The sequence below is a fragment of the Gorilla gorilla genome, chromosome 1 (genome assembly GCF_029281585.2).
Source record: "Gorilla gorilla gorilla isolate KB3781 chromosome 1, NHGRI_mGorGor1-v2.1_pri, whole genome shotgun sequence".
Classification (NCBI taxonomy): domain Eukaryota; kingdom Metazoa; phylum Chordata; class Mammalia; order Primates; family Hominidae; genus Gorilla; species Gorilla gorilla.
In genome coordinates, this window is record NC_073224.2 from 102,216,526 (window position 1) to 102,242,352 (window position 25,827).

The 25,827-nt window shown below is 51.2% G+C and overlaps 2 protein-coding genes across 10 annotated transcripts in view; one reads left to right on the forward strand and one right to left on the reverse strand.

The window, feature by feature from the left end:
• ADAR (adenosine deaminase RNA specific) overlaps positions 1–10,439 on the forward strand; it is a 47,092-nt gene extending 36,653 nt beyond the window's left edge. For 3 of the 6 annotated variants that reach the window (XM_055360613.2, XM_055360603.2, XM_004026828.5), the window contains exons 7-15: positions 2,307–2,532; positions 2,793–2,964; positions 3,257–3,350; positions 4,042–4,164; positions 4,457–4,590; positions 6,354–6,536; positions 6,852–6,964; positions 7,373–7,500; positions 7,674–10,439. In XM_055360613.2, coding sequence (XP_055216588.1) covers positions 2,307–2,532; positions 2,793–2,964; positions 3,257–3,350; positions 4,042–4,164; positions 4,457–4,590; positions 6,354–6,536; positions 6,852–6,964; positions 7,373–7,500; positions 7,674–7,911 — 1,411 coding nt within the window. In that variant the 3' untranslated portion in view covers positions 7,912–10,439. The remainder of the gene's footprint in view (positions 1–2,306; positions 2,533–2,792; positions 2,965–3,256; positions 3,351–4,041; positions 4,165–4,456; positions 4,591–6,353; positions 6,537–6,851; positions 6,965–7,372; positions 7,501–7,673) is intronic. The other 3 variants (XM_055360621.2, XM_055360609.2, XM_004026829.5) reach the window with 1 other exon arrangement.
• A 1,275-nt stretch (positions 10,440–11,714) lies between these two features.
• Positions 11,715–25,052, reverse strand: CHRNB2 (cholinergic receptor nicotinic beta 2 subunit). Of its 4 annotated transcripts, XR_008671132.2 has the most exons (8): positions 24,703–25,052; positions 23,203–23,348; positions 22,974–23,018; positions 22,443–22,552; positions 20,643–21,615; positions 16,887–17,053; positions 15,955–16,170; positions 11,715–15,813 (listed from the first exon to the last, which is right to left on the reverse strand). XR_008671132.2 is itself a non-coding variant. In XM_055360627.2 (7 exons), the coding sequence occupies exons 1-7, from the start codon at positions 24,764–24,766 to the stop codon at positions 16,119–16,121; spliced, it is 1,557 nt and encodes a 518-aa protein (XP_055216602.1). In that variant the 5' UTR covers positions 24,767–25,052; the 3' UTR covers positions 11,715–16,118. The 4 variants fall into 4 exon arrangements, 2 of the variants coding, with proteins under 2 accessions (XP_055216602.1, XP_004026880.1); XR_002005172.4 differs by having other exon boundaries at positions 15,955–17,053; positions 24,703–25,050; XM_055360627.2 differs by having other exon boundaries at positions 11,715–16,170.
• Between the last annotated feature and the right edge of the window lie 775 nt (positions 25,053–25,827).

Consider the following 25,827-nt stretch of genomic DNA (forward strand, 5'->3'; position numbering starts at 1 on the left):
AACCATTTCAGATCTTTGCCTCTTTCTTCAGATTTCCACCCATACACCTGTTCCTCACTTTAAACTACCTTACTTCACACTTAATTGAAAAAATAGCAAGAAGCATACAAGAAATACCTTATCTTCCCATTACCAAACTACCCCCTACCTCCATCTGTACCAGCAAGAGTGAAGGACGTATCCCTCCTCTCATCCCAGTGTCCTGGATCCCATCCCTCTCATCTGCTCTAAGACTTTATCGCTTTGGTTGTCTCCCCTCTCCTTGTCTGCAGCTCCTCCATCTAGATCATTCCCACCAGCCTTGAAACATGCCCATAACCATCTTTTAAAAACCTTCCCTCTACCCCATATCTCCCTGCAGGTACCATCTCATTTCTTTGCTTCTCTTACAGCCAAACTTCTCAAAAGAGTTATTCATACTCATTGTCTTCACTTGAACTCATTTCACTAAAAAGGCCAACCACTAGCCACATGTGGTTATTGAACACTTGAACTGTGGCTAGTGTGCTGAGCCACTGAATTATTAATTGCATTGTAATTAACTTAAGTTCAGTAGCCCCATGTGGCTAGTGGCTACCATATTGGATAGCACAGCTCTAAAGGATTCTAGTTGCATAATTAACAAACTTTATCATATATGTAAATATACCAATATAAAACTTTGCACATAAGAGTTCATATTCTTTTCAAACACTCATATTCTTTTCAAACACATAGGGCAGTCATGAAATTCTCCTGGATCCCTGAGGTAAAGATACTACACAATCTGTCCCTCCTGACCGCCTTCACCATCTTCTTTTCATGCCACTGTCCCTCTCATTCTGAACTTAAGCCCACTGGCCTGCACGCGCCTGCCAGCATGGACAAAGAAAGGAGTGAAGGCATTCAGTTGCTTCGGATCATCAAGGAACAGTGAGAAACTCCATGTGGTTGAACATAAACATTGATTCCTTTTACTGCCTGAGCTGCTAAGTCTTGAAACTGAAGCCTCTGTTGTATGCAGTTAGAGTATCCAAAGCTGGGTTCTCAGCCAGTAGATTAGGATCTGGTTGAAAGCTAGGATTCTTGATGCCTTGTCTGGTACATTTCCAAGCTGTTTCGCTCCACCATGCTCTTCCCTCTGTGTTTGGAAATTACCAGCCCGAGCGGTAGAAGCCACCTCCCTGCTCCACTTGGGCACTTTATTGTCAGCGCAGCTCATGCGCCCAAGATCCATTCCTTACCCCAGAGTTAGCTTAAGCCTGCCAGGAGTCAAAAAAACAACTCCCAGCAAAACCTGGGTCCCTGGCCTAAGGCCGACCTTGACCTAATGACCTCTCCAGGTCAAGTCCCCTTGAGCTAATAGGAAGTAAATGAGGGAATGGAGTTGGGTGCTTTAAAAATCAGACAGTGTATGAAGTAACAGTGACTCGTGGGGAGAAAGGTAGTCCCTTCTGATTTCTGCTTAAGAAGAGAGTCCAAGTTGGTGCTAGCATTTCGTTAAGCCTTCCTCATACTTCATAATCTTCCTTTATAGTAAGGACAGGCTCAGAGCCTTTGCAGGTAACAGTATCTAGTCAGAATTTTATAACATGATTTTATCATATTCTGTTTTACAGCCACCTTCAATATGTGGCAAGTGATACTGGTTTTCCATTTACAGTAGTGAAACAAAGTTTCCTATTTCAGTGTGTTTACATTTTTATCTCTTTTTTCATACCTAGTATTACGGATATTTACATTTTTAGAGTCTGTTTATTTATTTTAGAGATGGGGATCTTGCTGTCTCGCGCAGGCTGGAGTGCAGTGATATGGTCATAGCTCACTGCAGCCTTGACCTCCAGGGCTCAAGTGATCTCACCCCAGCCTCCCAAGTAGCTGAGACTATAGGCACACACCACCGTGCCCAGCTAAATTTTTTTTTTTTTTTAAGAGACAGGGGTCTCGCTATGTTGCCTGGGGGGTTACTATGTTGCCTGGGGGATTACTATGTTGCCCAGGCTGGTCTTGAACTCCTGGCCTCAAGTGATCTCCCACCTTAGCTCCTCGAGTTGCTGGGATTACAGGTGTGAGCCACAATGGCTGGCTCTAAGAAGTCAATTTAGAGAAAAATATTAATTAATAGTCCAAGTAATACCTGGATCTGGCACAAATCATGTGGTGATTCATGAATGACCAAAATCTAGGAAATGCTGCCTTAGAAACAGCTTCTGTTTGACGGGTCCATATGTTTGCAAGACTGGCCACATCTTCAGCAAAACTAACCCTTCCTTGGAACAATGTCAGGGTCTGGCACTTGTCTTCATTCTCTGCTTCTCATCCCAAAGGTTCGTTTACCAAGCAAAAGTTGGAGGTCGCTGGTTCCCAGCCGTCTGCGCACACAGCAAGAAGCAAGGCAAGCAGGAAGCAGCAGATGCGGCTCTCCGTGTCTTGATTGGGGAGAACGAGAAGGCAGAACGCATGGGTTTCACAGAGGTAACCCCAGTGACAGGGGCCAGTCTCAGAAGAACTATGCTCCTCCTCTCAAGGTCCCCAGAAGCACAGCCAAAGACAGTTAAGACGTCTACTTTTGGTGCCTTTTTTTGTGGGGGGGGGGGTCCTCCTAACTCCTCTAAGTGGAGGTGGCTCTTGCTGTCATGCGAGTTATTCCTAGGCTTTACTCTTAGCCTCGAGAGAGCATGTAACTGGGACACTAGATGTAAGAAGGAAAAGATGACTCACACGACAAGTAGAGCTTGATCTCCCTGCCCATGGTGAATATGGTGGACACAGCCTCAGCTTTGTGGTGCTGACACAGCCTCTTTTCCCCACAGCTCCCTCTCACTGGCAGCACCTTCCATGACCAGATAGCCATGCTGAGCCACCGGTGCTTCAACACTCTGACTAACAGCTTCCAGCCCTCCTTGCTCGGCCGCAAGATTCTGGCCGCCATCGTTATGAAAAAAGACTCTGAGGACATGGGTGTCGTCGTCAGCTTGGGAACAGGTGAGTGAGGCTCAGACATGCCGCCTCCTGTGGCGCCTGAAAGCGGGTCCCTCTCATCCTCCCCTGGAGTCCATGCATGTGAGTCCAAGGCAGGGAGAAGAGACTTCATTTTAGCTACAGTCAATTCAGAGTGAGGAATGAGTTCTTAGTTCCTAGAGGAGAGAATATGGGAGTCTAGGATCTGAGAAACTGAGGCTGTTTCTGCCTTGAAGCTTTCAGAACAAATAGCCTTCATCCTGTTTTCCATCGGTTTCCTTCCATTATTCTATTTCTGTTTTAAACACCTTCCTAGGGAATCGCTGTGTGAAAGGAGATTCTCTCAGCCTGAAAGGAGAAACTGTCAATGACTGCCATGCAGAAATAATCTCCCGGAGAGGCTTCATCAGGTGAGCGAGGTCAGAGCTGTGGCCCGGCTGCCCGGCTGTGGAGAGCTCCAGTTCCCTGCCCCACATGGCTCCGACACGGCCTCTGAATCCCCCTCAGACGGGTCATGATGTGGCAGTGGCAGCCTTTGCTTTTCACCCGTCCATTTGAACCTGTCTGATGGAATCCATCCCCTCTGTGACCTGAGCTGCCTCCCACTGCTCGGCCTGTTTTTAAATGCTGTCCTTTTTTCTGCTAACTCTGCTGCTTCATGTTCTTTTCTAAAAACACAAAATGACCTTTTAGTCCTCAGGGCCTTGGGGATGAGGCAGCTTTCCATTTCCGTTTGAGGACCTACACAACCTTGATGCCCCTGCCAGCTTTCTCCTCTAGCTCACCTTTTCTTTAATTTATGAAGGGAGAGACTTAGAAAGGAGCAACAGCTTCCTGTAGTCCTTGAATCATTTTGCTCTGCTCTAGAATCCATGTAGCCGCCATAGCGAGGAGCCCTCAGCAGAAATGAAGGAGACCCAAAAGGCTAACTATGCTTTATGAAATGCTGGGGTCTCCCCTGGAGAATTTCCACCTGATGAACTGTGAAAGGTCTGCAACATTGGGACTTTTCCTTACTTGCTCATTTGGAGGTCAGATTATAGAAGCAACTGCTTTTCCCAGAATTCAACCTGCCTTCCTAACCAGACTTTCTTTTTGTAGGTTTCTCTACAGTGAGTTAATGAAATACAACTCCCAGACTGCGAAGGATAGTATATTTGAACCTGCTAAGGGAGGAGAAAAGCTCCAAATAAAAAAGACTGTGTCATTCCATCTGTATATCAGGTCTGTACAGTTCCTGTTGCTGCCAGGGTGGGCCCTGCCAGGCTGTTAGAATTGGGTATCCGAATGCTCTCCCGGCCTGTAAATCGAACCTGATACAATAAGCCACACTCCACTGTGGGTTTGAGGTCCATATTCAGGTGTAGATGACTCACATGTACTGCTGTCCACCTCCAGTCTCCCATGGTAGGCCTTACAAAACATCCCTTGCTTCTGTCACATCTGACTGTTTTGGAGCCCCACGAAATTGCAGATTTCCCACAGGTGAGTTTTAACAGCCACCCCTGTTTTTCAGCACTGCTCCGTGTGGAGATGGCGCCCTCTTTGACAAGTCCTGCAGCGACCGTGCTATGGAAAGCACAGAGTCCCGCCACTACCCTGTCTTCGAGAATCCCAAACAAGGAAAGCTCCGCACCAAGGTGGAGAACGGTGAGTGATACATGCCCCCGCCTCCTTTCCTCAAAAGGCTCTGCAAGGTCCAGGGACCCCAAGTCTCTACAAGGCTGCTAGGATTTTACCATTAGTCACTGGGCACAGAGGTGCTGTTTACAGGAAAGGGAAGACCTGGGTCAGGGAGCTGTGTGGTAAGATCAGGGTTCTATTTTGAATGTGTTAGTTTGGGAGATCTGGGAGATCCCCAAGTCAAATAGGAGGTGGGGGTTCCCATGTGGAGCTCAGAGGAGGGAGCTTGGCTGGAAATAGAAATATGGGAGTCATCCCCCTATAGGGTCTTCATGGCCGTGAGAATGCATAGGATCACCTCAAGAAAGCGGGGAGGAAATGAAGAGTGCGGCACAACCAAGCCCTGAGGAGTTGACAGATGAGGGTGCCAAGTGCCGGGGTCCCCTCCTGTCTAGCTGGCAGTTGACTCTGCCTTGTCCACTGGCTCCTTCTCTCCTATCCTCTCCTGTCTCCTTACTGTCTCTTCGCATCCACTCCATTGCGTTCAGGCCACGTCAGCAGTCATCATGGTGGTCCTGAAACCCTGCTAAATATCCTGAAGTGTAGACACAGTTACCATGGAGCCAGTGCTCCACTCCTAGGTATATGCTGCAGAGAGATGGAGATCTGTGTCCACACGGAAACTAGTATGTGAATGTTCATGGCAGCATTACTCACAAGAGCCAAAAAAGTGGAAACAACCCAGTCGTCCATCAGCTGATGGATTCATAAATAAAACATCAAATATATCCATAAATTGAATATTATTTTGGCCATAAAAAGAAGTGAAGTGCTGATACATGCTTACAATATGGATGCACTTGAAAACTTGATGCCAAATGAAAAAAGCCAGTCACAAAAGATCACATATTGTATGATTCCATTTATATGAAATGTCCAGAATAGACAAATCCATAGAGACAGAAAGTAGATTAGTGGTTGCCAGGGCCAGGAGTGGGAGAGTTGGAGAGATGAGGAGTGACTGCACCAATGGGTAGAAGGTTTCTTTTTGGAGCGATGAAATGTTCTAAAATTGACTGTGGTGACAGTTGCAGAACTCTGTGAATATACTAAAAATGACTGAATTGTATGCTTTAAATGGGTGAACTGTATGGCATATGAACTATATCTCAGTAAAGCATTTTTTTTTTTGTTTTTTTTTAAACCCGATAGTGGTTTCCCACTGCACTGCATATACAAGCAAAACCTGCTGTGATCACCCGGCCTCCTCTCATGCCACTTTCCCCATCCCTCGCATATGCTCTGTCCACACTGGCTCTCTGTCAGGCCCCTGAACAGCCAATCCGCTGGCTGCCTTGGGGCCTTTGCTTTTGTCCTGTGTGCCTGAAACACTTACTCCAGCTGTCCTCCTCCATGTCTGGGCTCCCCTGCTGCTGCTGTCCCAGGAGGTGTCCCCTGTGGTCCTCTGTCATAGCTGCCTCAGAGCCTTCAGAGCACTGTCAGCATCTGGAATTCTTCCGTATGTACTGGCTACTGGTTTAGTGTCTATTCTCTTCCCTTTCAATCTCCTCACCACCATAGATGTTTTAGGAGGACAAAGATCTTACTTGGTTTTGCTCACCGTTCTTTCCCAGCACCAAGCATAGTGCCTGGCGCATAGCAGGGGCTGTGATGAATGTGAAGAATGAATGAATGTAGCCTGTGGCCCAAGCTTAAGGAGGATAAAAACCACGCCAGGGAGTGGTTTGCTCTATTGGCGCCTGTGGGTCTGACCCAAGTCTCTCACACAGGAGAAGGCACAATCCCTGTGGAATCCAGTGACATTGTGCCTACGTGGGATGGCATTCGGCTCGGGGAGAGACTCCGTACCATGTCCTGTAGTGACAAAATCCTACGCTGGAACGTGCTGGGCCTGCAAGGGGCACTGTTGACCCACTTCCTGCAGCCCATTTATCTCAAATCTGTCACATTGGGTAAGGGGCCTGCCTTGGGATCTGGAACTGGTCTGTCCTTCTTGTGCCCAAATCCCAAACTGCATGCTTTATTGCCAGGTGTTTTGTCTCCCTTATCAAAGTGAGCATGATTCACTCCTCAGTAATTGATTGAGTGTCCAGTCTGCTGTGGTAGGAAGATCCTGGTAGCCCCAGTCAGAAGGTGCTTCCTAACAAGGCAGCTGTTTCTTTTTCTTGACAACCATATCTTATACCTCCAAAATCCCCACATGCCTCTGCCTCTTAACAGCATTTGGTGCAAACACAGGTATATATGTTTCTCTTTTTTGTACTCAGGTTACCTTTTCAGCCAAGGGCATCTGACCCGTGCTATTTGCTGTCGTGTGACAAGAGATGGGAGTGCATTTGAGGATGGACTACGACATCCCTTTATTGTCAACCACCCCAAGGTGCTATAACCCCCTTCTATTTTCCCTGACATTTTCCTCCTTTTCAAGCAGTCATGTAAACAGAGGAAAAATGTACACTGTGGGCAAGGGGAACATTGCCCACAGTGGTAGCCCACAAGGGAACATTGCCCACAGTGGCCCACCACCAACATTGGTTGGTGTCCCAAGAACTTAAACTTTCTTCCTTTTGGATGCCAAGGGCTTTTCTTCCCTTAGTCTAGAATTAACCTGAATCGAGGTGGAGTTAGTATGTCTAGAGTGTGCTCAGTCTTAGCCAAACAGAACCCTAAATACAGGGGAAAGATCATGACCCCACACTTCCTCTCTTCTATGAGTCTTGAGTCCCTGCTTCAGAATCTTATTCCTGAAAGGTTTCCATCTTTCTCCCGTTGCTTCTGGGATTCCTAGGTTGGCAGAGTCAGCGTATATGATTCCAAAAGGCAATCCGGGAAGACTAAGGAGACAAGCGTCAACTGGTGTCTGGCTGATGGCTATGACCTGGAGATCCTGGACGGTACCAGAGGCACTGTGGATGGGTAAGGAGACAGGAGAGCGCAGTGAGGACCAAGCCTCTGCCCTGACTTGCAAGGGTGCATCATACCTCTGCAGTCTCAGGGCTTGAGAGCCGCCTCCCCTCCCACGGTGTCTCCACTGTGAGCTCCTTATCTTACAGGTCCCAGGTGAATAATGAGTGCTTTTGTTTCTCTAGGCCACGGAATGAATTGTCCCGGGTCTCCAAAAAGAACATTTTTCTTCTATTTAAGAAGCTCTGCTCCTTCCGTTACCGCAGGGATCTACTGAGACTCTCCTATGGTGAGGCCAAGAAAGCTGCCCGTGACTATGAGACGGCCAAGAACTACTTCAAAAAAGGCCTGAAGGATATGGGCTATGGGAACTGGATTAGCAAACCCCAGGAGGAAAAGAACTTTTATCTCTGCCCAGTATAGTATGCTCCAGTGACAGATGGATTAGGGTGTGTCATACTAGGGTGTGAGAGAGGTAGGTCGTAGCATTCCTCATCACATGGTCAGGGGATTTTCTTTTCTCCTTTTTTTTCTTTTTAAGCCATAATTGATGATACTGAAAACTTTGGGTTCCCATTTATCCTGCTTTCTTTGGGATTGCTAGGCAAGGTCTGGCCAGGCCCCCCTTTTTTCCCCCAAGTGAAGAGGCAGAAACCTAAGAAGTTATCTTTTCTTTCTACCCAAAGCATACATAGTCACTGAGCACCTGCGGTCCATTTCCTCTTAAAAGTTTTGTTTTGATTTGTTTCCATTTCCTTTCCCTTTGTGTTTGCTACACTGACCTCTTGCGGTCTTGATTAGGTTTCAGTCAACTCTGGATCATGTCAGGGACTGATAATTTCATTTGTGGATTACGCATACCCCTCTACTTCCCCTCTTTCCCTTCTGAGATTCTTTCCTTGTGATCAGAATGTCCCCTTTTCCCCCTCAGAGGGCAAAGAGGTGAACTTAAAGGATTTGGTGAAACATTTGTAAGGGTAGGAGTTGAAAACTGCAGTTCCCAGTGCCACGGAAGTGTGATTGGAGCCTGCAGATAATGCCCAGCCATCCTCCCATCCTGCACTTTAGCCAGCTGCAGGGCGGGGAAGGCAAGGAAAGCTGCTTCCCTGGAAGTGTATCCCTTTTCCCGGCAGCTGGGAAGTCTAGAACCAGCCAGACTGGGTTAAGGGAGTTGCTCAAGCAATAGCAGAGGTTTCACCCGGCAGGATGACACAGACCACTTCCCAGGGAGCACGGGCATACCTTGGAATATTGCCAAGCTTCCAGCTGCCTCTTCTCCTAAAGCATTCCTGGGAATTTTCCCCGCCAATGCTGGGCGTACACCCTAGCCAACTGGTAGGAGAAAATCCAGGACAAATCCTAGAGGGTATAAAATCATCTCTGCTCAGATAATCATGACTTAGCAAGAATAAGGGCAAAAAATCCTGTTGGCTTACGTCACTGTTCCACCCGGTGTAATATCTCTCATGACAGTGACACCAAGGGAAGTTGACTAAGTCACGTGTAAATCAGGAGTGTTTTAAAGAATGCCATAGATGTTGATTCTTAACTGCTACAGATAACCTATAATTGAGCAGATTTAAAATTCAGGCATACTTTTCCATTTATCCAAGTGCTTTCATTTTTCCAGATGGCTTCAGAAGTAGGCTCGTGGGCAGGGCGCAGACCTGATCTTTATAGGGTTGACATAGAAAGCAGTAGTTGTGGGTGAAAGGGCAGGTTGTCTTCAAACTCCGTGAGGTGGAATCCTTTGTCTATACCTCCATGAACTCGTGTGTTCAGAGCCTTTGGCCTCTCTGTGGAGTCTGGCTCTCTGGCTCCTGTGCATTCTTTGAATAGTCACTCGTAAAAACTGTCAATGCTTGAAACTGTTTCCTTTACTCATGTTGAAGGGACTTTGTTGGCTTTTAGAGTGTTGGTCATGACTCCAAGAGCAGAGCAGGGAAGAGCCCAAGCATAGACTTGGTGCCGTGGTGATGGCTGCAGTCCAGTTTTGTGATTCTGCTTTTACGTGTCCCTCGATAACAGTCAGCTAGACACACTCAGGAGGACTACTGAGGCTCTGCGACCTTCAGGAGCTGAGCCTGCCTCTCTCCTTTAGATGACAGACCTTCATCTGGGAACGTGCTGAGCCAGCACCCTCAGATGATTTCCCTCCAAACTGCTGACTAGGTCATCCTCTGTCTGGTAGGGACATTCACATCTTTGCTTTTATTCTATACTCTGTGTACTTTTGACCAAAAATTGACCAAAATAAGAAAATGCAAGTTCTAAAAATAGACTAAGGATGCCTTTGCAGAACACCAAAGCATCCCAAGGAACCGGTAGGGAAGTGGCGCCTGTCTCCTGGGGTGGAAGAGGCCTGCTCCCTGGCTCTGGGTCTGCTGGGGGCACAGTAAATCAGTCTTGGCACCCACATCCAGGGCAGAGGGGTCTGTGGTTCTCAGCATCAGAAGGCAGCACAGCCCCTCTCCTCTTCAGGCTACAGGGTTGTCACCTGCTGAGTCCTCAGGTTGTTTGGCCTCTCTGGTCCATCTTGGGCATTAGATTCTCCAGCAGAACTCTGGCCAGCTGCCTCTTCTTTAACTGGGAACGCAGGCTCTCACAAGATCAGAACCCCCACTCACCCCCAAGATCTTATCTAGCAAGCCTGTAGTATTCAGTTTCTGTTGTAGGAAGAGAGCGAGGCATCCCTGAATTCCACGCATCTGCTGGAAATGAGCCGTGTCAGATTGCACACCCCCGCGCCCCATGCCCCCATGCCCCTCTGAGTCACACAGGACAGAGGAGGCAGAGCTTCTGCCCACTGTTATCTTCACTTTCTTTGTCCAGTCTTTTGTTTTTAATAAGCAGTGACCCTCCCTACTCTTCTTTTTAATGATTTTTATAGTTGATTTGTCTGAACTGTGGCTACTGTGCATTCCTTGAATAATCACTTGTAAAAATTGTCAGTGCTTGAAGCTGTTTCTTTTACTCACATTGAAGGGACTTCGTTGGTTTTTTGGAGTCTTGGTTGTGACTCCAAGAGCAGAGTGAGGAAGACCCCCAAGCATAGACTCGGGTACTGTGATGATGGCTGCAGTCCAGTTTTATGATTCTGCTTTTATGTGTCCCTTGATAACAGTGACTTAACAATATACATTCCTCATAAATTAAAAAAAACAAGAATCTGAATTCTTAGAAAGTTTTAAGTCCTGGTTTCTTGGGGGAGGTGAAAATGGGAACAAAGGGACCTGTGGCCCTGGGGTTTCTGATAACAGCACCAGTGGCATCTGACATGAACCTGTGGGGGACAGGGCTATCCCTCAGCCTTTGGAAAGGAGCCATTTCAAAGAACCTCCCTTTGTGGGTAAATTTGCGTCTGGGTGGGGTGGGGTTCATCAGGCACCTTTTGATTACGTACCCAGCAGGGCCCTTCCCCAGCAGAGCCCACTATTGATTGATTGATTGATTGATTGATTGATTTAGAGATGGAGTATCACTCTGTCTCTCAGGCTAGAGTGCAGTGGCACGATCTCGGCTCACTGCAAGCTCCGCCTCCCGGGTTCACACCATTCTCCTGCCTCAGCCTCCCGAGTAGGTGGGACTACAGGCGCCTGTCACCACGCCTGGCTAATTTTTTTGTATTTTTAGTAGAGACGGGGTTTCACCGTGTTAGCCAGGATGGTCTCGATCTCCTGACCTCGTGAGGTCCACCTCGGCCTCCCAAAGTGCTGGGATTACAGGCGTGAGCCACCGCTCCCGGCCAGAGCCCACTATTAAATATCTTGTCCCACGGGACTTGAGACGAAAGATTTCAAGGCCCAGAGTAGGAAAACATCCCTTGAGAGAGGATCACCTATTACGTACATAATTCCAGCTCTCCTTCAGGGGTGTTTTCTACCTCCTCCAAACCCCACTACTACCAGCTGTTTGACTTCCAGGAATGTGCATATTTGGAGTAAAGTTGCAGCCAGGACCAGGACAGGCTTGGTTGTAGTTTTAGGAGACACACCATTTTCTTTTTACATCATAGATGACATCCAAATTATCTCTCCATCTTGAATTTCAGAGAGAATGTACCTTTTTTCACATTGTAATTTACATCAGAATTTCTAGAAGACTCATCCTGGACCCTTTAATAATATCATACCAGAGGATCTAAAGTACCTAACAGTGAGGCTAAGTTCCAATTAAACCTGCCTCATCCATTACACAGAAGGTACAACTGAGGCTAGAAGGGCCAGTGACATGTTGTTTGTGGGCATATTTCTTGAGGACCAGAACACCACAACACCACAGGTGTCATTCATCATCTACTGAGCTACATTGCTGGGTAAGCTGAACAGTTGGTTTTTTGTTTTGTTTTGTTTGAGACGAAGTTTCGCTTTTGTTGCCCAAGGTGGAGGGCAATGGCACGATCTTGGCTCACTGCAACCTCTGCCTCCCGGGTTCACGCGATTCTGCTTCAGCCTCCCGAGTAGCTGGGATTACAGGCATGCGCCGCCACCACGGCCAGCTAATGTTTTGTATACCATGTTGGCCAGCCCGGTCTCAAACTCCTGACCTCAGGTGATCCACCTGCCTCAGCCTCCCAAAGTGCTGGGATTACAGGCGTGAGCCACTGCACCTGGCCAACAGTTTTAAGTGGAAAGACAGACAATGAAGGCTGTTGTCTCTGCCTGCTGTGATGTACCAGGAACCTTGAGTGCCTCTGTCCTCTCTGTTCTCAGACAGCTCCGGTTCCACATGGACAGAAATGTAGTGCCAGGTCTTTTAAAAAGTGGACAGTTTCCTCATAGCCTGAGGCAAGTGCCCAGCCACTTTGTGTCCAGAGGGAACAACATTGTCCTCCCACGACGCTCCCTGAGTGGGCTGGGAAGTAGGGCTGCCCTGAGGGAGCGCAAGAGGGATTTTCTTCAGCTCATTTCAGTTGCTGTCTACCTTGCATTTCATTTAGGGGGCTCACAATTTAATACTGTTTCCAGGATGTAGGCCCAGATCTGCAGGTCTGGCCTTATGCAAACTGCAGCCTTGACTTCCCAGAGCACGGGGACTGAGAGGAAACCCCCGCCATCCCCGCCTCAGGAGAGTGGTCCTCACCTCCGCCCAGCCCTTTACAAAGGACTCCCGGGGGCCTTTTCTGGACTCTGCCTACTCCAGGCCCAGTCATTTGGCCATTTCTTTTCCATCTGAGTGGATTTGTAAAGCAGCAAATCACAGTGATTTGGCAGACTGTCACCACTCACTTTTTCTTTGGATTCTTGTGATGTCTTTAAGCTCTCACGAGTCCAGTTTCTCCAGCATTCTCCCTTTTTCCTGTATTCGCCAACGCTGGCCCCCGCGGGCTCTCTCCCAACCCCCAAATAGAGTGACAAGACAACTTTGGAAACAACTTTCTTTACGAGAATCTTGAGTTCCTAATGAGTCTGACCTGGAGTAGGCTAGACCAGTGCAAATACTCCAGGAGTGCAGAGGGGGGAGGCCAAGGGCAGTGTGGGGAAGATGGGGGCATCGAGGGTGGCTGAGTGAGTGTCCTAATGATTCCTAGACCTACAGTCCCTTAGGAACTGCGTGGCTATCACACTGACCGCCTGGACCTGTTGGGATGAATACTAAAAGGTGGCTGTTAGCTGTCTAGTCAAGGTCGGTGAATGGGAGTCTGGCCAGCACTGGTTGGGTGGGGAGGGATGGTATGACACCTGCCTGACTCTGCCCGGAAACAGAGGGGGACAACTGGAACCAGGTCTACTCTGGCTTGGGGAGTGATTCAGAGAAGGCCTTGAATGCCCCTTACCTTCCTCCCAAGGAGCTCTTCTGCCTGCCTCAGCGGCTACAGCAAGAGTGTGGACTTTGGGGTTCAGGCCCAGCACTACTCACTAGCTGTCACTTGGTCTTTCTGAGCCGCATTTCTGTTATGTAGGTGGAGGCCCCTTCCCATAGGATTGTCACGCGGAATAAAGACAACGCATGCTGAGGACCTGGCGCAGAGCAAACCCTTAGTAACAGGAGCTAATACTGGGATACAAACAGCCCCGGGCCCCCAAACCATCCAAAGAGCCCTCCCTGTTTCCTCTTCCGGTTTCAAGACCATTGGGGGAAACGGTCTTGCCCTTCCTCTGCCGTAGCCTTCCTCAGCAGAACACACCACCTGGGGGCTGCTGTGTCTTGTTTGCTTTTAAATTTTCAATAACTTGGTACCAGCTGTTCTAGTATTTCTATCTCCCCGCTAGGAAGCTGCCTTCCACCGCAACGCCACCTGTCAAAAGCAGAGAGCCTGTGCATGCCTTCTTTTCAGACAAAAATAGTTCTCAGATCACCTGTGGCCTTGCCATCTCTGATGGAGATAGTCTCAACCTGTTTCCTCACTTCCCCTCCCAAACCCTTGCTCCAGGTTTCCATCCAGTATTTCTGCCGCCTCCAGATCTGGAGCTTCCTCTAGTCCTTGCCCAGCATTAAGCCGGGCACCCGATTCTCTGCAGAGATAGCCCCACCACGGGAAGGAGGCATAGGGGCTTCCCTGACATCAAGAGAAGAGGACGACACACGACCCAAGGGTGGAAGAGACTGTGGTTCCCCAGAGCTTCCCAGTGCACTTGAGGGTTCACACTCTCCCACCACATGGTAACACCTTGCCTGGGCAGTGGAGCCTCCACCTCTGCCCTCACCTCTTCCTTATTGTGATGGTCCCCAAAGGGCTGCATACAGAGATGGAGGGAATGACACTGCCCAGGTAACCCTTTCATATACACTGACCCCTTTCTTCCTTGCTGAAGACCTCGGCTAGCTCTGTCATCTTCATTTTGTAGATGCAGCACAGCCGGTTCTTAAAAGAGGTCAAACAGCAGACAACCTCTAGGCTTGTTGCCTCGTGTGTTAACCGGGTCATGGAGAGAAGCTGGACAAGCTGCTCTCTGCCATCCCCTCTAGCACCATTTGGTGACTTAACTTGGACAACAGCCATGGGAAATATTAAAAGCAAGTACAGCCACAGCAGCAGCTGCTGGGGCCTCGGGGTAGCCCAGGCCCTGGGAGAGCCAAGAGGGAGGGCCTCAGGCCGGCATCCTACCCTTCAGAGGGAGGCTCCTTTCCTATTGCTGTTTGTGGTTCCAAGACGCCTTCCCCAGGACCATGAGTTCAAGGAGGGTTCAGGCATAATACAGGCAACTCCCAATCTGCTCTAGAAGAGGGAAAGTTTCCATAGTACAGAGACACTCCCTGCTACCAAGAAAAGGTGTCCGTGAGCCCATCCTGACAGACGAGGAGATGCGCTGAGGCCTGTCTACTGCAGCCACTGGCTTCCTGTCCCAGTGATGTGCTTCCACAGCCAGTACAGGACTAGATCCTGGGGTCCCTGAGCACACACCTGTGTCAGGAGGTGCTGACCCAGAAGGGAGGCAGGGCCAGGGCAAGGGTTCAGCCCAGAAATGGAATGAAACTGCTGAGGGGGCTGCAGAGAGAAGCCTGCCCACCCGCTAGACTCCCTCTGGTGTTCCTGTAATGTTCCTCCCAGCTCCCCCAGCTCTTCCTGATAAGGGAGACTTGGTTTCCTCAGGGAAGAGGGGGGAAGAGTGGGCCTGGGAGGGAGGCTGGCATGACAGTCAGGGGACCCCATTCTCACCAGCTCCAGTTGCCTGTCAGACTCAACATTCATGAAGCATCTACTCTGTGCCAGGTACAGCGCTAGACTTTTTCACAAGCACTGCCTTATCCTCACAGCAACCTCAGGAAGAGGGCATTGCCACCTACGTTTTATAGTCAAGGAAGATGAGCTCTAGCAAGATGAAGGGACTTGCTCAAGCTGGCTCACATGAGTTACTAGCAGGGCCAGGACTTGAATCCAGACTCAGGGGTCCCTGTCCCATGCTCTATGCCTGTGCTGTGTCTCCTCCCTCTGCCCTGCCTAGAGAAGCAGGAGTCCCAGCTGGGCTCTAGGGACAAAATGGCTTGTGTCAGGTCAGGTCCCTCAGGTGCACTTGGCAGGCTGACCCCTCTGTAACCCACCAGCTGCTGGCCCAGCATTGAGCCCAGGCTGGGACCACAAGCAAGCAGGAGATCCCTTAAAAGGTCTGTTCCCTGGGCTACCCAGCCAGGTGGCCTCCAGCTGGCCTCTGGAAGCAGAGTCAGGGTACAGCTTCCAGGGACACATGGGGCAGGAAGCCGAGGCTATGCTTTCTGAGGTGTCGCTGGCAGCAGCAGCCCTGTCCTTCCCAAGTTCTGCTTCAAAGCTGCTCAGGTTTGGTTGGGAAGGGGAAGAGGAAGAGTGACAGCCAGAAGGATGGAGCCATGAGCAGAACAGACTGGAGCAGCACGGATGTAGCAGGGTTCCAGCTGTTCACCTCAGCTCTGCTGTGGACAAAGAGGCTGGGTTGGCTTAAAGCTAACATCCTTAGTTCACTTCCTTAGAGTAACCAGTCAGTTCAAAGTGGGGAAAAACAGGGCACTCGACAGATGGATCTCAGGGCAGGGAGGAAGAGTCAGACCCACCTGTGCTTGTCTCGCCGTGTGGGTCAGTTTCTTCATCTGCAACATGGCTTATGTTGGAATCCGTGGCTGTACAAAGTTCTTCCAGTTCCAAAAGCCCATGAACTTGGACTTCTCACAGATTTCAAATATTTGGACCTGCGACTCCAAGCAGGTCACCCAAAGATTCAGAACTCAGAAGCTCCCCTAATACTCAGCCTTGCCCACCACACCTTCAGCCTGAGAAAGGAAGGAAGAAGAGGGAAGTCCAGAGGGTGCAGAATTCTTCAGTGGGGAAAGAGGATCTGGAGCAGGTCTCTGGATCCCTTAGAAGCAAGGGGCTGTGGGACTGAGCTGGAAGCCTCCCCCAGGGGTCTGTGACCATGGGGCCAGGCTAAACCCTACTTGGCAGGAATCGCTGACTACTGTGGGGCCCACCCAGTCCAGCTGCTGTCCACTCAAGCAGCGGCAGGTGTCAGGTCACAGCCAGGCCTCTCTCTTCCCCTCCCTTCAGAGCTACCATTGTGTCAGGCCAGCCCGGTGCGGTCTGAGCTCCTGCCCTTCCACGCCTTGTCCTATACCCCTCTTCTCCCATGACTTGGAGGCAGCAGACAATCCTGTCCCCTTCCTGGCCCCTTGCCCATCACTCCTCAGGGTGGATGGCTCTGCCATCTCTGTCTTCCACTTAGCAGCCTTGCTCCCCTCAACACTATTGCCTGGGCTGGTACAAGAGATGGAGAGCAGCCAAAACAAAGCAGCTGGTCCAGCCTCCAGGTTGGAGCTGCTGTGTGTGGATGGAGGTGTGGGGGAGGAGGGACTCCAGATGAAGCAAAAGGATGGATCTGTGGGGGCAGCGCCCCTCTTCCTGGTAGCTCACTCGTCCATCCTCCACCCAACACTACTGTGCAGCAGAGGGTGGCAGGGTGAAAGAGCATGGAGATGAAGAAGGGCCTCACTTGGAGCTGGGGGCTGAGTGGTCTGAGTGGAGGAAGGTGGTGGTGGTGTAGTTCTGGAAGAGAGGCTGCAGGAACATGCCGATGGTGCCAAAGACACAGACAAAGACAAAGATCCAGAGGAAGAGGCGGTCGATCACCATGGCGACGTACTTCCAGTCCTCACTCACCTGGATGGAGGAGACGGAGGAGGCCCAGGTCACATGATGCAGGATGGGAGACAAACGAGTATAAGCGGGTCCCACCACACAGACACACACCCCACTCCTCTCCTGCAGTGATCCCAGAATGATCTTGTTAAAGCATGGCTCTGATCTTAGTAAAAGCCTCCAGTGGCCCCACTGCCTTCAGGGCCCATCCAAACTCCCCAGTCTGGAATCAAGACCACCCATGACAAATATGAGCCTATCTCCTCCTCCCACCCCATAACATGGCCCTACCAAACCCTAGTGTGTCCTCCCAGATCTCTGTGTCTTTGGGTTTCCTTTGTGTCTGGAAATCCTGAGCTCCCTTTCTCTACCTGGTACACTCCTACATATCCTTCAAAGCCCAAATCAAACATCACCTTCTCTGAAGGCTGCCTTGATCCCCAGATCAGCATGAACTGCTGTCTGCTCTGGGTTCCCTCTGCACTGTGTACACGTCTCCATCACAGTATATTTACTGTACTGTATTGTTTCAATTTGCATGCCTGTCCCCTTACTAAGCTACAAGTTCCTAAACAAGGACCCTGATTCATCTTTGTCATCTCAACATCTGGAACACAGAGTGTTGAGTAAATGGCTGATGCTTTAGTGAGTAAGTGGCTGCCTCAGCCGGCCTGGCTCCTTTTATGATCACACACTGAGCCCCATCCAACCACACTACGTCCCCAGAGGGTGAGGACCAGGTCCCAGATGTGAACAAATCGGTCAAAAAGATAATGCTGTCTGTGGGTTTGAGAGCCAGTCACAAGGCTTGCACAAACGGCCAGCATCTCCTCAGAGCTGCTCTACTCCAGCCTGAGTCTGGGCCTTTGTGCACGTGTTTATCTGGAGCCAGGCCAGCTCAGGGGGTGGGGAGACAGCCACTGAGCATCTTTCTTTAGTCAGCAGCTGAAGAACTCACTCGCGTGGCAACTGTGCCTGTTATATACCTGGCACCATGCTACACACTGGGGATGCAAATGAGCAACAGAAACGCATCCAGTGGTTTACAGTCTACTGAGGGAGGTGGAGCAAAAATAAGCACAAATTTAAAAATTCCACACTGGCAAATAAAGGATTGAGATAAAAGGAGGAGATATCATTTAGAGTGTGGTCTGGGAATGCCTTTTTGAGGAGGTGAGATTTAAGCTGAGGTCTGATGAGTGAGAGAGAACCAGCTGCATGAGGAAAAAGTTAAACAATCAAGACAAACCCACACGGAGGGACATTCAGCTGGCCTGGGCCCTTTAAAAACGTTTATGCCATGAAAGACAAAGCTAAGGAACTGTTCCAGATTGAAGGAAACTAGAGACATGACAACTAAATGTAATTTGAGGCCCTGGATTAGGATGAGGGTGGGGGGTGATGCTACAAAGGGCATCACTGGGACAATTGGGAAAATTTAAATGTGGAATTTATATGAGATACAGATATCAATGCTAAATTTCCAGCAGTCGATCACTGAACCTGGGTTATGCAAGAGAGTGTCCCTGTTCTTAGGAGAGACACACTGAATTATTTGGGATAAAGGGTCACAGTGTCTACAATTTACTCTCAAATAGTAGAGTGAAAGTTAATAATTGTAATGATTTTTTTTAAAGAAAAAAACAGGGCATCCCAGGCAGAGGGACCCATGTGTGCAAAGGTCCTGAGGCCACGAAAGAGCTTGGCTTGCTTAAGACAAGATAAGCCAGGCTGGGTGCAGTGGCTCATGCCTGTAATCCCAGCACTTTGGGAGACTGAGGCGGGTGGATCACCTGAGGTCAAGGGTTTGAGACCAGCCTGGCCAACATGGTAAAACCCCGTCTCTACTAAAAATACAAAAAATTAGTTGGGCATGGTGGTAGGAACCTATAATCCCAGCTACTCGGGAGGCTGAGGCAGAAGAATCGCTTGAACCCGGGAGGCAGAGATTGCAGTGAGCCGAGGTCGCACCATTGCACTCCAGCCTGGGCAATAAAAGCGAAACACATATCAAAAAAATAAATAAATAAAAGATAAGCCAGTGACCAGTCACCTGGGCAAGGAGGGAAAGGCATGAGCCGAGAGGGAGACATCTATTTGGATGCAGGAGTACAGGAGCTGAATCAGGGAGACTATTAGGAGACTCTTCTGCCCTAGGCCAGGCAAGAGCTGATGATGTCCTAGAACCAGGGTGTTAGCATGGAGATGCTGAAAAGCGGACGAAGCTGAGAATGACTTTGGGGTTGTGACAGGACAAGACTTCTGATGAATTGGACAGAGAGGGAGGTGAGAAAGGACAGGATCAAGGATCCCTCTGGGTTTTCAGTCTGAGCCATTGAGTGAATGGTGATGCCATGTACTAAAAACGAGTGGAGGAGCAAGTTGGTGGTTAGGATGTAGACCAAATACTCAGTTTTGAGCATGTTGAGTTTGAGATGCCTGTGAAGCATCCAAGTAGGTCACCACATCCTCAGCACCTAGCTCGGTAAATGCACAATACATGCGTGACTGCAGCAGGAGAGGTGGAGGCGGTAACCACAGCCTGCTGAGTCCCTGAATCCCAGCATCTCCCACTTGGCCTCAGCTGGCTCTAAGGTTCCCACCCTATCTCCTCTAGTGTATGCTCCCTGGTCCAAGCTTCAGCTCCAACCCATCTCCTGCTGTCCAGGGAAACAGATCTCTGAGGCCCACACCGCAGTGCCCTTCTTCATCCCCCAGCCAGAATGGCAGCTGTCCTAGAGGAAACCTGGCCAGTCACCATGGCAACAGCTGAGCCTCAGCCTGGAACCAGCCAGGTAGCCAGAGACTGACCACAGGGTGGGGCCGGCCCCTACCCAAAGTGCGGGGTCGGGGGGATGTCAGCCTATCATATCTCCCCCCAACTCTTGGCTCAGTCTCAAAGAAGCTCTCAGGGAACCCTGTAGAAGAAGCCAAAAGCTGGGTGTGCAGAAAGCCTGGGGAAGGGGCCAAGGAGCCCTCCCCTTCACCCACCCCCATCTCCATAAATATTTCAGGAGGCCATCCCCTGGGACTCAGAAGAGCAGGGATATTGATTTAGGACTCCATGCTCTCCACCACAAGCAGGCTCCTGGAATCTCTAACCCCGCCACCAACGCCACCCCTCCCGCAATACACACCACTCCTACTGTCCTCAATTTTGCCCCCTCCTGCCTGTGCGGTGCACAAAAGACTCATCACTTGTGCTAAGAGCTGCAGGTTAACAACTTGGATGTGGGCATGCAAGCAGCGGTGGGGGACTCTCGGGGTCACGGCCACAGGCTGGCTGCCAACCCTAAAGGGCCTCCTCGTGTTTCAGGCCTCCCTGCCCATATAACGAGGCCCCAGCTCAGGCATTTTGCCCTGGGTGCTAGCCCTCAGGAAGCAGCAAGGTCATCCTCCACCGACTCCAATTTAGGCCAAACAATCTCCCGGAAGCCAACCCAGAAGGGCCCTAGCCAGCACCCAGGCCCGCAACACAGGCCTGACTCGCATTTTCCTCTCCTACACTCCTACTAGCTCTGCATGTCTACAGAACGCCGCTGCTTTCCAGATACCCGGGCCCTGGCAGACCCCATATCTCACGCCCGGGGTCCCAGCCTGCGGCACTCACGCTCTGGTCATCGTCCTCGCTCCGCATGTGGTCTGCGATGAAGCGCACGCCGTCCACCGCCTCCCGGAGGCCACAGCCACACGGCTCCCCTGAGCGCCCGGGGCCCGCCACCGGTGCAGGCTCAGCCCCGAAGGCCCCGGCCAACCCCTGCACCGACGCGCGGTTGACGAAGCACGTGCAGGAGTCGGCCCCTGGGGCTTCGCGGAAGAAGAGGGCTCCAGCGCCCTCGCGCTCACGCTGGCGTCGCCGCAGGCGCAGGCGCTGACGGGCGCAATGATGGCGTGGCTGCTGCATGAAGAGCAGCGCGGGCAGCTTCTCCAGGAAGACGACCTTCACCCAGGGCGCCATGGTGTGCGTGGTGGGCGAGCGGTGGTGCACGTTGAGCACGCACACGCTGGTGACGATGGAGAAGGTGACAAGCACCATGGTGAACATGAGGTACTTGCCGACGAGCGGCACGTCGAGGGAGGTGGGAGGCACGATCTTGGAGATGAGCAGCAGGAAGACCGTGAGCGCCAGCAGCACTGAGATGCACAACGTCATCTTCTCACCACAGTCAGATGGCAGGTAGAAGACAAGGATGGCTAGCGAGGTGATGAGCACACAGGGGATGATGAGGTTGATGGTGTAGAAGAGCGGCTTGCGGCGAATGATGAAGTCATACGTGATGTCCACGTACGTAGAGTCGTCGGGGTTCTCGTTGCGCCGGCCTGGCAGCGCCACGATGTCCCACTCACCACTAGGTGTGAAGTCGTCCAGGCTGGCCACCTCACTCTTCAGCACCAAGTCGATCTCTGTGCGGTCGTAGGTCCACGAACGGAACTTCATGGTGCAGTTCTGCTGGTCAAATGGGAAGTGCTTTACTTCAATCTTGCATGCGCTCTTGTAGATGGCAGGCGGCAGCCAGAAGATGCTGCCATCATAGGAGACCACGGCATTGGAATAGAAGGACACCTCGTACATGCCGTCAGCACTGCCAAAGGATGGGCACAGTCAGCCCTGGCCTAAGCGTTCCTTCCTCCTTACCCATCAACCCAGCCCCTCATGGGAGGAGAGCAAAACCAGAGGGAGACATGGGGAGGGGACACCCAGATCTGAGAGTAACCATCCAGGAGTATAGAGAGATGGAGCAGGAATTGAGCAAGAAGGGGATATGGGGAGGGGGGGGAAGGTTAGTGACCAGAAGAAGTGTCCTGGTCAGAAGGCCTGTGTGACACCTTGCAGGTAGAAGGGGGTGGTGGGTGGAGGAAGGGGACACGTCTGCTACTTGTCACATATTGTATAAGCTGGTTGATCCTCATGAGGGTGGAGAAGTCAGGGGAGCCAGGAGGCCAGAGTGAGGAGCCCCAAGCAATGGAAGGGGACAGGGCATAGTCCCATCAGTTGAGGAAGGTGGCTTTGTACCTTAGAGATAAGATGGATTATTGCAGGAGACAGGATAGAACCTGGAGGAGAAACTGGGACCTTAAAGTTCTTTGATCCTTCCCAGGCTTCCAGGAAAGCCTGTTCCTGAATCAGTTGAGGCGCTGGGGGCTGTCGATACTTGTTTGTATCCCCACCACATCATCAAATACATACTGGGAGTCCTAACTGGCTAGGAGTGGGCTGGTCATTGCCCAGGTCACCTTGGCTGTCCACACTGTACCTCACTGGTCTGGGTCTGTCTGTCTAGGTAGTGACTACATATCTATTATAAGTCCCTCCCCTCCCACAGCATAAGTAATTTCTCTTATTTTCCCCAGAACCCCTTCCCTCCCTGAGCCCTCCAATGGTCTCCCCCAACCTTCCCATTGCACCTACTTGTTGTACAGGACCACATCTGGGAGCCAGATGTGTTTGGAAGGGAGCCGAACTTTCTTCATATTGTCAAACTCTTCAGGCTTCCAGGTGAGGCGATAATCTTCCCACTCCTGGCAAATGAGAGAGGGAGGCAGTACCAACTTGTGCCCTGGGCGGGGCTCAAGGTTAAGGAAATGAACTAGAGGGGGCCCATATGGCTTGAGGGACCTTTTAAAAGCCAGCCTCTTCCCCACAGTGACTTCTCTGCCCATCAAGTATGGCTCATGTGGTACTTTCTCATTTAATTTGCACAGCTAGGCCAAGGTACAGTATTAGAATCTACATTTACAAATGAGAAAATGAATCTTGGAGAGTTTAATATGTTTAAAGTCACAAGGCTGGTGAGTGCCAAGATTCAAATCCAATTGTTTAGGACTCCAAACTCTATACCTTTCTGCCTGTTTTGAGAGATTAAGAAAGAAAAAAGCACATGGGGAAAAAGGAGGAGAGAGAAGGCCAGGGGTGTGGGTGGAAGAGAGCACTTACGCTTACCTGGGTCAGCCAGACATTGGTGGTCATGATCTGCTCCCGCTCATGCTGCAGGGAGGAAGAGAGGCTGCCGAGAAGGCCCCTAAGCCTGTGGGGTCACTGCCACCACCCAGGGTCCCTCTCACACCTCCCCAAGCCTTGGAAACACCAGGGGAGGAAGCACACGAGCATTAACACATTTTGGCGGGGCTGATTTCAGCAGCTGGGCAGAGAGCCTGGGACCCCTACTCACCACACTGATGAGCTGGGCCAGTGACACCATAAGCTGTACTGTCACCAGCTCAGAGCCATTGGTGGCTGGGCGGATAAGCTTGTTGTAGCGGGAAGGATCCAGGAGATGCTCCACCAGCCGCTCCTCTGTGTCCGTACCCCACACCCCTGGGCAGGGGAAAGGCAGGACGAAAGTAAGCAGGCAAGGAGAGCCCACCCAGCATCCCACCCTCCCCAGGCAAATGGGACAATCCAGGCCCAACCAGTATCTCCCTACATCCCTAAGGATACTGCAAAATGCTTAGATTAACCCCAGGGAGGCCCCAGATTAACATCTTCATAGAAAAGCCCCTCTCTGAGACCACTGACCAAAGAGTCTACACAGCTCCACAGAGATGACCTCAGACTAAGAACCCACTCTGCAAGGATTCATGGAGACCTGCTCTTCCTCCAAAGTCTCAGAGGGCAGTTTGAGATTTCTGCTTCCATGGCTTCCCCAGCAAATACCTATGACTCAAGGGAGGTTTTGCAGGGCGGTGAAGGTGAAGTTATTTGTCCCAGTTATTTGTGTCCCACCACACACATCCTTTCTCCTGCCGATTGAGGAGGAGAAAGTGTATGTGTGGTGGGACACAAATAACTGTTCCCGTTCACCATTTACATGTGCAAATGACATTATGTGCCTCACGTAATGACACGTGACTGTGGTCACGACGCCATCCTCCCCTCTCCCTAAAGGCACTCGGTTGGAGTGGAATAGCTGGGCTGCCTAAGCTGTGGGTCAGGCATATATCTAGCCCCAAGTTTCACACACACAGCAGCCCACCCCCAGAGGTGGCCTGTAGGTGTGGAAAGCTCATTCAGTTGTGCATTCCCTTTGTACCTGCCCCTCCCCGGCACACTGCATCCCCCTCTGCAACTCTGCACGAACACACCCCTCCCCATCCCCTCAGAGAGTTCCTTCCTAGTCCTCAGCCTGGCAGAGCTTCTTCCCTTCCAAGCCTCCTGTCCCACCCTACAGGAGGGTTGAAAAGTCCGTTCCGTTTTCTCCCCTTCTCTGCCCCTGAGGGGTGACGAGAATCTGGAGCCCAATGTGGGGGATGGGAAACGATGGGGAGCCCAGGGAGGGGTGCTGGTCCAGGTACCTTTCTTGAGATAATGTTTCACAAAAAGTCAGATGGCATCTTAGCGCCCTCAGAGCCGGCCCTCCTGCCACCCCAGGACGCCTGGGGAGATCCCCTGCCTCCTTGCTCTCTGTGCCTGCACCACCCCTACCACCGCTGGCCAGGTTTCCATCTCTTTCTTGCTTCACTTACTCCTTCGAGTATGTCTCCTTCCCAGTCCAGCCTCCCAGATGCTCTCTGCAGTCCCAGGGGCTCTCCCCTAACCCCCAGCAGACTCCCCCACCTCTAGGGAATCCCTTCTTCCACCTTCCGGCCTAGCAGGGGTGAGTCAGAGGGCGGCGAGTCTTGGGCCGTTGGCTGGGGTAGGAGAACCTGGCCAGTGCCCGTCTTTCCCTTACCTGAGCACAGCCGGAGGAGGCCGAAGCCAAGGAGCAGCGCCACGGGGCCGCAGCGCCGGGCCATGCCGCGGGCATAGCTCGCTGCCTCGCCTACACCGGCTGGAGCGCGCCGCCGGAGGGAGGGCCGCGGGTGGGGCGCTGTCCGTGGTGCTGAAGCCGCGCCCGCCTGGAGCTGGGTCCAGGTGGTGCCGGCCGCCGCGGTGGTTCCTGGGCCTCAGGGAGCCGTCTGCGAGAAGAAACCAGCTTCTTGCCTATCCTGGTATGAGCAGGCGGAGGCTTTTCCGGCTGCTCTTCCAGGGAATACAATTGGGACGGTGAGGGGGAGGAGTCTGCGCCCCGGAGGCGGAAACGCTGGGTCCCAGGAAAAAAAAGGGGGGTCCCCGGGTGGGATAGTCTTCTATTGGTTCTGCCGTGGTAGGGTGTGCGTGAGGTGGAAGAAGGGCTGTTCCTCCACGGCACGGTGGAGGAGTTCTGAAGTCCTAAAGTTGGGGCAGGACCTGCAGCATGGTGGGAGAAGAGGCGAGAGGCCCGGCGGGAAGAAGCAGCAAGAGTAAGACAAGTAGGTCAGGGCCTGCTTAGTACTGAGGGCCAGAGGGCCAGAACGAGGGTCGGGAGACAGGAGGAGTGTCCGGGGTTTTCGCCCTCCTTTTTTCTCTTACCAAACCCAAATGGTCCTGCTCCCCAGGTAGGCTGACGATACAGCAGAGAAAATGCGTTTAGCCCCTTAAAGAGATAGGGGGCTGTGGGTTTGCTTTTTTAAGAAAGCAAACGGCTTTGGAGTCTAAAAGGCTAAGCTTCCTGCCCTCCCACTGAGGGTCTACCTGAGGAGGTCTAGACTTGCCTGCAAAGAAGGTAGACTTGAGGGTAATAGTGGAAAGACAAGTAGCCCCTATTCATCGGCCTTCCTCACCCACTTCTCTTGACTCCAGCTGTTGGCTTCTGTGTGGCTAGGGAGATCAGAGACCACTCACAGAGGCCTGATCAAGAGAGAAGCTAACACAAAGGAGACCAAAGATGAGAACCCTGAACTCTTAGCCCCTTTTTTTCCTTCAGTGGGTTCGTTGTCACTTTCAACCAAAAGATTCCTGACTAAAGCAGACTTAGCATACAGCAAGGCTCTGTCCT

Excerpts from the sequence above, each read along its gene's own strand:
- CHRNB2 (XM_055360627.2), bottom strand. The coding sequence starts at position 24,766 with ATGGCCCGGCGCTGCGGCCCCGTGGCGCTGCTCCTTGGCTTCGGCCTC. Across the intron at positions 23,019-23,202 it reads TGGCCCAGCTCATCAGTGTG|CATGAGCGGGAGCAGATCAT; the intron begins GTGAGTAGGGGT and ends TCCTCCCTGCAG. Across the intron at positions 21,616-22,442 it reads GATGTGGTCCTGTACAACAA|TGCTGACGGCATGTACGAGG; the intron begins GTAGGTGCAATG and ends ATCCTTTGGCAG.